Genomic DNA, 11,869 nt, shown 5'->3' on the forward strand with positions numbered 1-11,869 from the left:
TAACCCCCATATCCTCACATCTTTTCTCCTAAACATAAAGTCCTACCTCCAACCCTCAGATCTCTATATGCCACCAGAACCTGTATGCCTTTTATGAAGCTAATGAATTTACTTTAAATTATGATTGAACCCAACATCTCTAGACATTATCTCCCATCACAAAGGAGAGACCTCAGAGCTATACAAAAACAACACAAATTTATAGGAGTAAATAATAACACAGCAGTCACACAGAGCTGGAAAGAAACGTGAGCATCATGAAAAAACAAGGGAAAAAAGGGACACAAACAATGCAGGAAAACTCAACAATTGAGGAGTTGTTAGCTGCAGCAGAAAAAACGTCCGATAAAGATTTCAAGATATACATGCTTTAGTTGATCTGGAGTCTCAAGGAAGACCTTAGACAGCAAATGCAGACAATGAAAGGTCACTTTAACAATGAATTACATAAACAATTCCAAGAAGCAAAAGATCAACTCTACAGGGAGATAGAGGTTATAGAAAAAAACCAAACAGAAATCCTGGAAATGAAGGAAATTATAAACCAAATTAAAAACTCAAATGAGAGTATCACCAGTAGAGTAGACCAATTAGAAGTCAGAACATCAGACAACGAAGAAAAAATATATCATCTGGAAAAGAGCATAAGCAACTCAGAAAAACAGATAAGATACCATGAGCAGAACATCCAAGAAATCTGGGATACCATAAAAAGACCAAATTTAAGAGTTATTGGGATAGAGGGAGGTATAGAGGTCCAACCAAAGGAATGAGCAATCTGTTCAATGAAATAATTTTAGAAAACTTTCCTGACATTAAGAATGAAACAGAAATCCAAATCCTAGAAGCCTTCAGGATGCCAAATGTAAAAAACCACAAGAGACCCACACCAAGACACATTATAATGCAAATGTCCAACATACAGAACATGGAGAGAATTTTAAAAGCTATAAGAGAAAGGAGGCAGATTACATTTAGGGGTAAAACAATTAGATTACTGGCCAATATTTCATCAGAGACGCTGAAATCTAGAAGATCCTGGAACAACTGAAAGTTAATGGGTTCCAATCAAGAATCTTGTATCCAGAAAGATTAAGCTTCAGATTTGACAATGAAATAAAAACCTTTCATGATAAACAAAAGTTAAAAGAATTCACAGGTAGAAAACCAGCTCTGTAAAGCATCTTGGGCAAAACATTACACAAAGAGGAAATGAAAAACAACAATGAAAATCAACAGTGGGAAGTAGTACAGTAAGGAGAAAAACTAATCAAAGAGGAAAAACAAATCAAGTTAAATAACAAAAATAAACAAACATGACTGGAAGTACAAACCATATATCAATAGTAACCCTAAATGTTAATGGCTTAAACTCACCAATCAAAGTCATAGGCTAGTAGACTGGATTAAATAGAAGATCCAACAATATGCTGCCTACAGGAGACTCATCTGATAGGAAAAGCATACACAGACTGAAGGTGAAAGGTTGGGAAAAATCATACCACTCACTTGGACCTAGAAAGTAAGCAGGGGTGTCCATACTCATATCAAATAAAATAGAATTCAAGCCAAAGTTAATCAAAAGAGATAAAGAAGAACACTACATAATGCTAAAGGGAACCATTCACCAACAAGACATAACAATCATTAATATATATGCCCCAAACAATGGTGCAGCTATGTTCATCAAACTCTTCTCAAGTTCAAGAGACAGATAGACCACAACACAATAATCATGGGTGACTTTAACACACCTCTCTCATCACTGGACAGATCTTCCAAATAAAATTTGAATAAAGAAACTATAGATCTCAATAACACAATTAATAACTTAGACTTAATTGACACATATAGAATATATCAACCAAAAAAGTGGATATACTTTTTTCTCAGCAGCATATGGATCCTTCTAAAAAATAGACCATATATTGTGCTATAGGGCAACTCTTAGCAAATACAAAGGAGAAGAGATATTACCATGCATTTTATCTGATCATAATGGAATGAAATTGGAAATCAACCATAAAATAAGGAGGAAAATTCCTACATCACTTGGAGAATGAGCAATATGCTACTGAATGAACAATGGGTTACAGAAGACATCAAGGAGGAAATTAAAAAATTCTTAGAGATAAATGAAAACACAGACACAACATATTGAAATCTATGGGACAATATGAAAGCAGTTCTAAGAGGAAAATTCATTGCATGGAGTTCATTCCTCAAAAAAAAAGAAAGAGCCAACAAATAAATGATCGCACACCATATCTCAAAGCCCTAGAAAAAGAAGAGCAAATCAATAGCAAATGCAGTAGAAGGCAAGAAATAACTAAAATCAGAGCTGAAATCAATGAAATTGAAATAAAAGAAACAATTGAAAAAATTGACAAAACTAAAAGTTGGTTCTTTGAAAAAATTAATAAGATTGACAGACCCTTAGCCAAGCTAACGAGAAGAAGAGAGAGAACCCAAATTACTAGCATATGCGATGAAAAAGGCAATATTACAACAGACACTACAGAAATACAGAAGATAATTAGAAATTATTTTGAAAACTTATACTCCAATAAAATAGAAGATAGTGAAGGCATCGATAAATTCTTTAAGTCATATGATCTGCCCAGATTGAGTCAAGAAGATATACACAACTTAAACAGACCAATATCATGTGAGGAAATAGAAGATGCAATCAAAAGTTTACCAACCAAGAAAAGCCCAGGACTGGACATATATACAACAAAGTTTTACAAGACCTTTAAAGAAGAACTAATACCAATACTCTTCAATATATTTCAGGAAATAGAAAAAGAGGGAGTACCTCCAAATTCATTCTACCAGACCAACATCACCCTGATTCCAAAACCAAAGACACTTCAAAGAAAGAAAATTTCAGACCAATATCTCTGATGAATATAGATGCAAAATACTCAATAAAATTCTGGCAAATTGGATACAAAAACATATCAAAAAGATCGTGCACCATAATCAAGTGGGTTTCATCCCTGGAATGCAAGGATGGTTCAACATACGGAAATCAATAAATGTAATTCACCACATCAATAGACTTAAAGATAAGAACCATATGATCATTTCGATAGATGCAGAAAAAGCATTCGACAAAATACAGCTTCCCTTTATGTTTAAAACACTAGAAAAACTAGGGATAACAGGAACTTATCTCAACATTGTAAAAGCTATCTACGCTAAGCCTCAGGCCAGCATCATTCTAAATGGAGAAAAATTGAAGGCATTCCCTCTAAAATCTGGAACAAGACAGGGATGCCCTCTCTCACCACTTCTATTCAACATAGTTCTTGAAACACTAGCCAGAGCAATTAGACAGACAAAAGAAATTAAAGGCATAAATATAGGAAAAGAAGAACTTAAACTAGCACTATTTGCTGATGACATGATCCTATTCTTAGCAGAAAGCCCAAAAGTTCTACCAAGAAACTCCTAGAACTAGTATACGAATTCAGAAAAGTGGCAGGATATAAAATCAACACCCATAAATCAAAGGCATTCTTGTATATCAGTGACAAATCCTCTGAAATGGCAGTGATGAAAACTACCCCATTCACAATATCCTCAAAAAAAATAGTTGGGAATCAACTTAACAAAAGAGGTGAAAGATCTATACAACGAAAACTATAGAACCCTAAAGAGAGAAATAGAAGGAGACCTTACATGATGGAAAGATATACCTTGCTCATGGATAGGTAGAATTAATATTATTAAAATGGCCATATTACCAAAAGCACTTTACAGATTCAATGCGATTCCAATCAAAATCCCAATAGCATTCCTCACAGAAATAGAAAAAGCAATTATGAAATTCATCTGGAAAAATAAGAGACACAGAGTAGCTAAAGCAATTCTAAGCAGGAAGAGTAAAACAGGTGGTATTGCTATACCAGATCTTAAACTATACTACAGAGCAATAGTAACAAAAACAGCATGGTACTGGCACCAAAACAGGCAGGTAGACCAATGGTACAGAATAGAGGACACAGAGACCAATCCACTACATTATATTAGACAAAGGTGCTAAAAGCATGCAATAGAGAAAGGATAGCATCTTCAACAAATGGTGCTGGGAGAACTGGAAATCCATATGCAACAAAATGAAATTGAATCCCTATCTCTCACCATGCACAAATGTTAACTCAAAATGGATCAAGGATCTAGGAATCAAACCAGAGACTCTGTCTAATAGAAGAAATAGTAGGCCCTAATCTCCAAAGTTCTTTAATAAGATGCCTATAGCACAAGAATTAAAACCAAGAATCAACAAATGGGACGAATTCAAACTAAAAAGTTTTTTCTCAGCAAGAGAAATAATATGTGAAGTGAATAGGGAGCCTACATCCTGGGAACAAATTTTTACCCTTCACACATCAGATAGAGCTCTAATCTCTAGGAATATACAAATAACTCAAAAAGTTAAACAACAAAAAACAAATAACCCAATCAACAAATGGGCCAAGGACCTGAACAGACACTTCACAGAAGAGGATATACAATCAATCAACAAATACACAAAAAAATTCTCACCATCTCTAGCAATCAGAGAAATGCAAATTAAAACTACTCTAAGATACTATCTCACTCCAGTAAAAATGGCAGCCATCATGAAGTCAAACAACAAGTGCTGGCAAGGATGTGGGAAAAAAGGTACACTCATACATTGCTGGTGGGACTGCAAATTAGTGCAGACAATTTGGAAAGCAGTATGACGATTCCTTGGAAAACTGGGAATGGAACCACCATTTGACCCAGATATTCCTCTTCTCAGACTATACTCAAAAGACCTAAAATGGCATATTACAGGGACACAGCCACAACAATGTTTATAGCAGCACAATTCACAATAGCTAGACTGTGGAGCCAACCTAGATGCCCTTCAATGGATGAATGGATAAAAAAATGTGGCATTTATACACAATGGAATATTTCTCAGCACTAAACAATAATAAGATCATGGCATTTGCAGGGAAATGGATGGCATTAGAACAGATTATGCTAAGTGAAGTTAGCCAATCCCCAAAAAACAAAAGCTGAATATCTTCTCTGATATAAGGGGGGTGACTCAAAATGGGGTAGGGAGGAAGAGCCTGAGAAGAAAATTACCTCTAGATCGGGAAGAGAGGTGGGAGGGAAAGGGTGGGAGAATGGGAATTGCATGGAAGAGGGAAGGAGACCTCCTTCGTTATACAGAATTCAGGTATGATGATGTGAGGGGAAAAAAAGAAGAAGTGGGTCACATTAAATTGGGTAGAGAAAATTGATGGGAGGGGAGGGGAGGGGAAGGGGGGAATGGAAGGACAGCAGAATAAAATAGACATTATTATTGCTGTGGGTATATACGTGACTGCATGACCAATGTGATTCTGCAACATGTACACTCAGAAAAATGAGAAATTATATCCCATCTGATTCAAATATATGATATGTCAAGATCATTGTACTGTCATGTGTAACTAATTAAAACAAAAAAATTGTTTAGTTGAGCAAAATTGAAATATGATGAATAAATTAATCCAAAGCAAAAATGTAAAAAAGAATAAAAATAATTTTAAAATAAAATCATAAAAGATGATTAAAATAGAAGAAGTCATGATACAATGGTGTAAGAAACTATCAATTTTTTAGAAAAGACATTAAAAAATAATGTTGAACGATAAGCAAATAACTGAATTCTTATCACTGCCTGTATTAAACTGCTTCCCAAGAAAAACTTCCCATGTCAACAAAGTAGGAGAAAACACTGATCTCCTTTAGTATTTATCCAAAGCTGCTCATCTTATGGCCCACAAACCCCTTTTTAAAAGCCTAGGAAACCAAAGAGAAAATGCTTTGTGATGCAGGCATGGGATCTGGCAGCTCAGAGGTACTTTGCTCTTGAAGTAGTCTAAAACACAGCTAATTCAAACAGTGTAATCAAGCTTCATTTTAGCTGGAAAAAAAGAGAAAATATATGGTACATTAGAGTTAAGAAAATCCCAACTTTAATATTAACTAATGATAACTTTAAAAATCCAGTTTAATGAATCACAGAATGACTTGATAGCAACAAAGATCACTATTTTAAAATTTTAAATATTTTTAATTGCACACAGAATATGAGTCTCTTCTTATTTTAAAATTCCAATATCACAAATAAAACCAAAGACCTTTTGACAATGACCCTTAATCTAGGCCCCCCTTCCTTCATCTCTGGGATAACAACAGATAGTCACATTTTTCCAAAAAATCTATCAGTCAGTTCCTTGTAAGTGGTGGGGCATGTGGGTGGACTAATGAGTTCCATGTGGTATAACCTCATTATTATAACTCATTTACTATAATATGAGTCCCTTGTTCAGACACAATGTTGCATACATATCAGATGAATTGAAAAGTTTTTCTATAATGTAAATCCACAGATGATTAGACTGAAGGAAGTGCTGAGTATTTATCACTCAGGGTTTAACCAAAGAAATAGTATCACTAAAGTGCAATAGAATAAGGTATTACTTATTGGAATTAGACTTTGTGCAATGGTGGATACCATTAAGCAGTCCATATAGGTCTGGCACCACTGAACCCCATGCCAGCCTGAGGCCAGTGAAGCTAACATTGTGGAAGATGTGTCATCCTTAAAGAAAAGGAAGACAGTAAAACACCAGGATGTTGAGATGTCCGTCTCAGTTCCCAAGAACATAAGGAAGCCAAGTGAATAGAGTTTCTGGGCCAGAATGAGTAGATAAATATTATCTTGAAGGATACTTTCTCTCATGCACAATGGGAACTAGGGACAGCTACTGTAAAAAGTTGCTTTTGCATATTCACCAGGAGAGTTGCTTCTTGGGATGCTGGTCATAGAAGTAATCTAAGCAAACTAATGCTGGTGATGTCATTGCTTCTGCAGCCTAACATATAGAACCCCTCTCCGAGTGGAGACAGGTGTGGAACTGAAGGTGCAGAGGAAAGGATACATGTCACTCATCCAGCCAGTCAACACTGAATAAAATTCCATGAGGTAGACAAGGTACCTCTTGAGAAAGCTCCATAAGGGACAGAGGTGCTATGTGTTCAGCCTATCACCACTGAACCTTCCCTGTGAGCATTTCCTCAATAAAACTATGACTCATATACTGTCTCTGGGTAGTTTTTTGGTCTCTCAACAACTTATCTCACTGGCCTGACAGAGGACAAATGGACATGAAACAGAGACTAAAGGTAAACCAGTATTGTGTCTGTCTCTCAAAACTTCCTTTTTTTTTTGTACTGGGGATTTTACCTAGGCACACTCAACTACTGAGCCCCATCCATAACAGTTTTTATATTTTATTTAGAGACAGGGTCTTGGTAAGTTTCTTAGGGCCTTGCTAAGTTGCTGAGGCTGCCTTCAAACTCTGTATCCTCTTGCCTCAGCCTCTGGAGCTGCTGAGATTATAGGCATACACCACCGCACCTAACTCGGTACTTCCAATTTTGATAATGCAGGTAACTGTGTAAGCTGGGGACATTCATCATTATCATGTCCTTGCATCTGGCTCAGGATTTGGAGGAACTTCAGGGAGAGAACCAGTAGGAAGTGGGAACTGCAGACCTAGGAGCTATCCCACACCACAGGGTGAGCCAGCATACCAGAAGCAACATGGGGACAGTACACCTATCTTCAAACCAAAGGTGAATGTTTCATCAATTCCACATCCAAAAACCACGCAAACTTTCCATTTGGTGAAATATACTAAGAAAAATCGGATATAAAGAAGTAGGATAAAAAGGGCAATGGAAATTGGGTTTGGGTAGCATAATGCTTTTCAAGAAAAGTCATGATGCTTTCTTAGTTCCTTCTTGGCCTTCTGAAAATAGCTCACACAGCTTTGACCTTTCTGTCAAAGAACTGTTCATCCAATAGACTCAGGTTAGTGCTCTCAAGAGTCTAACCTCCTTGCACAGCCTTGCAGAGTACCAAGAGGGAGTAGAGTGTTTGCAAGTTGCAAGAAAGCAAAAGAAACCCATTTTAATGTCCTCTCTTTGAATACAGCCAGAAACTCCTTTATGTGAGGCATATTGCAGTTTTTAAAAGAAAAAAGACCAAGTGAGAAACTTTTCCCTGTTCTAAAGGCTTTAAAGTAGCCTGCCCTCTTCCATATGTCTACAAATTTACTTCATTTAAATATTATTCCTTAGGAATTGAGGTTCAGGATTATTATAATCTATGCTTTTGAAATAATTTTCTATTTGATTTCTTCTGTTTTCAGAAGAGATTTTCCCTTCCTTCTAATTAGAAGACAAAATGGCCTCAATATCAGCATGCATAAGCTAATGAGAGTAGACAAAGAAAGGCTTTTCTCTGAGTTTTATCATCAACAAGGAATGTCTGTGTTCAAAGAAGACTGTTCTAAATACAATCATTTAAGAGATCTTCCGGTAACTCACTAACTGTCTGCATATTCTCCTCATTGCCACCTTCATTTCTTGGTTCCGTAGTGTATAGATGACAGGATTCAGAAAAGGAGTCAGAACAGCATCAAAGAAGGCCAGGAACTTATCCAGGTGTGTGGAGGGAGATGGCCATGTGTAGAAGAATATCAAAGGACCAAAGAACAAGACCACCACAGTGATGTGAGCTGACAGTGTGGACAGAGCCTTGGAGGAACCAGCAGAAGAGTGTTTCTGAACAGTGAGAATGATGACAACATAGGAAATGATCAGTAGGAAGAAGGAGCCCACAGAGATGAAACCACTGTTGGCTGTGACCATGAGTTCCAGTTGATAGGTGTCTGTGCAGGCAAGTTTGATGAATCTAGGAAGGTCACAGTAAAAGCTGTCCAACTCATTAGGGCCACAGAAGGGCAACTTTACTACAAAAAACAATTGAACCACTGAGTGAATAAGGCCAACCACCCAGGCAGCCACTAAAAAGAAGATGCACATCCTTGGGCTCATGATGGTCAGGTAGTGCAGAGGCTTACATATGGCCACATATCTGTCATAGGCCATGGCTATGAGGAGCACCATCTCCACACCACCAATGAGATGGATGAAGAAGATCTGGGTGATGCAGCCTCTAAAGGAGATGACTTTGTGCTTCCTGAAAAGGTCATAAATCATCTTTGGGGAGATGACAGAAGAAAAACCCAAATCAATGAAGGAGAGATTAGCCAACAGAAAGTACATGGGAGAGTGTAAGTGAGTCTCAGAAGCCACTGTGAACACAATGATGGAGTTTCCCGTCATGCTTGCCACATAAAACATGGAGGAGAAAACAAAGAGGAGTAGTTGGATACCCCAGGAGTTGGTGAGTCCCAGGAACACAAACTCCGACACCACAGAGTTATTTGCTCCATCCATTGGCATTGTTGGAGGTGCTGCCTGAAGGAGAACAGGAGAAAATGCAAATTATGACAAGTATATTAATAAACTAGGAGGAGAGAGGTCAAAGTTATAAAAACCTAGTTTTATTTTAGCATTAAAATCAACCTAAATGTCAACAAAGGCTTGTATATGAACAAAGTTTATAAACAAATGCTTGACATCACTAATAATCAGCAAATTATTAGCTAAAATCACAGTGAAATATATATTTACACTTGTTAAAAGAGTTATCACAAAGTCAAAATATAATGTTGGGGTGGATGTCATGTAAGAAATTCTTTATACACTGTTAGTTGGACTATAAGGTATCACACAATTCAGGAAAATAGTGCATAGATTTTTCAAAAATTTAAACATAGTAGCTGGGTATGTAACTCAGCGGTATAACACTTGTATGTACAGTACCCTGGATTATATCTCTAGCATCACCAGAAAGAAAAAATTACAGTAGAACTTCCATATAATCCATAATTTCACTTGTGGCTAAATATCTGAAGATTACTGACATTATTATATCCAAAAGACAATTTCCTATATTCATCACAATCTTATTTACAATATACTGGGAGAGTGTAATATATGGAAACAAGCTAATGACACACACATTCTTCATCTTATAAAAGAATATTCTGTGTTTTGTGGCATTATGAATGAGAATGGAAGTTTTTGTGCCAAGAAAATTAAGGAGACATGAAAAGACAATTTCTGAAAGATTTCACTTATATGTATAATATAAAAGAAATCACCTTCATAGAAGCAGAGATTATTATGTGGGCCAGGGGTGGATGGGGTGTGGTGGGGAGATGTAAAAGAAAGATATTCATCAAATATTCAGTTTGGATCCTTAATTTTGTATATCTGTTATACAGTATGGTGTTTGTGGTTTATGATAAATGTGTACTGCATACTTGAAAATTCCTAAGAAGTAGATCTGGAATGTTCTCATCACAAATAAGCATAGATTGATCCAATCTTTTTACAATGTGTATACACATATCCAAATCTAACATTGTTCACCATAAATATATTTAATATGTATTTTCAATTGTACCTTAATGAAACTGGAAGTGAGGGGAATCCACTTATTATGCCTACAGATTTTGAAATTGTGACCACACAGAGAAGTTGATGGCTGTCATACAGAGTTGTTCTGTTCCATGTAGTGTTGTCTCTGAATTTAATATCCTTCTGCTTTATCCCAGAGAAGTTGCAGTGATGTTCCACGTGAGATAGAAGGTTGGCCAACACAGGAAATTGATTCAACCCCAAGTTCTTTCAATTTTTGCTTCAAAACACATAGCCTGGTTCAGTCAGATAAAACTATTTAACTTTACTCAACTCATGTCTCCACCAAGACCATAAGATTATTCTGATAAATAAGCCCTTCCTTCCTATTCCTCACCTCTGGGAAACACTATATTCAAAGTTTATTAAATGTTTACCATAACTAGAAGGTCTTACTTTATGTTATTTGGAATCTCTGATGTAATGAAAAAGTGGTCGACCGAGAGATGCAGGTCCATGAACTGTCAATTACCAGTTTGCATCACCTTAGCTACTGGAATGGCGAGTAAGTGTTGGGAGTTTCTCCAACACCCTGACATTACAATGAAAGATAAATGTCTGAATTTGCATTCTATTAAAGTTTCAGTCCATGAAGCACTGGGGGAGAAAAATAAGATAATGTGAGAATCATTGCCCTCGAGTAGAACAGGATCTGAAAGCTTAAACCTATGAAGGTCACTGTGGTGTAGTAGACAGCACTTTGTTCAAACATTTGTGAAAGGACTTATGACATTACATTGTAATTTTGATTGTATTAATATATTATATATTAATTTAATATATAATATATATTTGATTGTATTAGGGAAGCAATATAATATAGTAGAACAAAAAAGGACTTTGGATTCAGAACACCAAATTGTTTATATACCATAGTTCAGCCACTGACAAGCTAATATTGGGCAAGGTACTTAAACTTTTACTCCTCAGTTTTTTTTTATCAGATGAACAAATTTAAATACTGACTTCTTATGGTAAGTTGTAGGGATAAAATAAGATTGTAATCACGCATTCAATATGTTGGTATTCCATATATAAGTATTCAGTAAATATTAATATTACTTTCCTTTCATCATTTACCCATTATAGTGCTTAGTGCATGAGATAATAAGTAAATAAAACAGGAGATGGTATTGACAAGTAGAGAACATCTAAATACCATGTCTGAAAGATATTTCATAATATAGTGCCTTGTTTTGCTCAATAAAAGATTATAATATTATTTCAGTGATCAAAAGTAAATTTTAAGTATAAATTAAATGTATTTCTTTATAGTACTTACTACAAACATAATTTGTTGTTATGTTCTCCTTAATTAGACCACAATCCCCATAAAGTTACGGACTACATCTGTCTTTTCTCCAGTGCTTCCCAAAACTTAGAATCACAACAGGTACATGATGGGAAGAAGTAAGCATTTTCTGAAAGATATAAA

General features: G+C 35.9%; 1 protein-coding gene across 1 annotated transcript; it reads right to left on the reverse strand.

Moving 5' to 3' along the window:
• Window positions 1-8,406: 8,406 nt before the first annotated feature.
• LOC308646191 (olfactory receptor 4F21-like) lies at window positions 8,407-9,351 on the reverse strand (the record flags this gene model as incomplete). The annotated part of the gene is made up of 1 exon (XM_081288859.1): window positions 8,407-9,351. The coding sequence occupies one exon, from the start codon at window positions 9,349-9,351 to the stop codon at window positions 8,407-8,409; it is 945 nt and encodes a 314-aa protein (XP_081144985.1).
• Between the last annotated feature and the right edge of the window lie 2,518 nt (window positions 9,352-11,869).

The sequence above is a fragment of the Spermophilus citellus genome, assembly GCF_964194105.1.
Source record: "Spermophilus citellus genome assembly, chromosome: 4".
Lineage (NCBI taxonomy): Eukaryota > Metazoa > Chordata > Mammalia > Rodentia > Sciuridae > Spermophilus > Spermophilus citellus.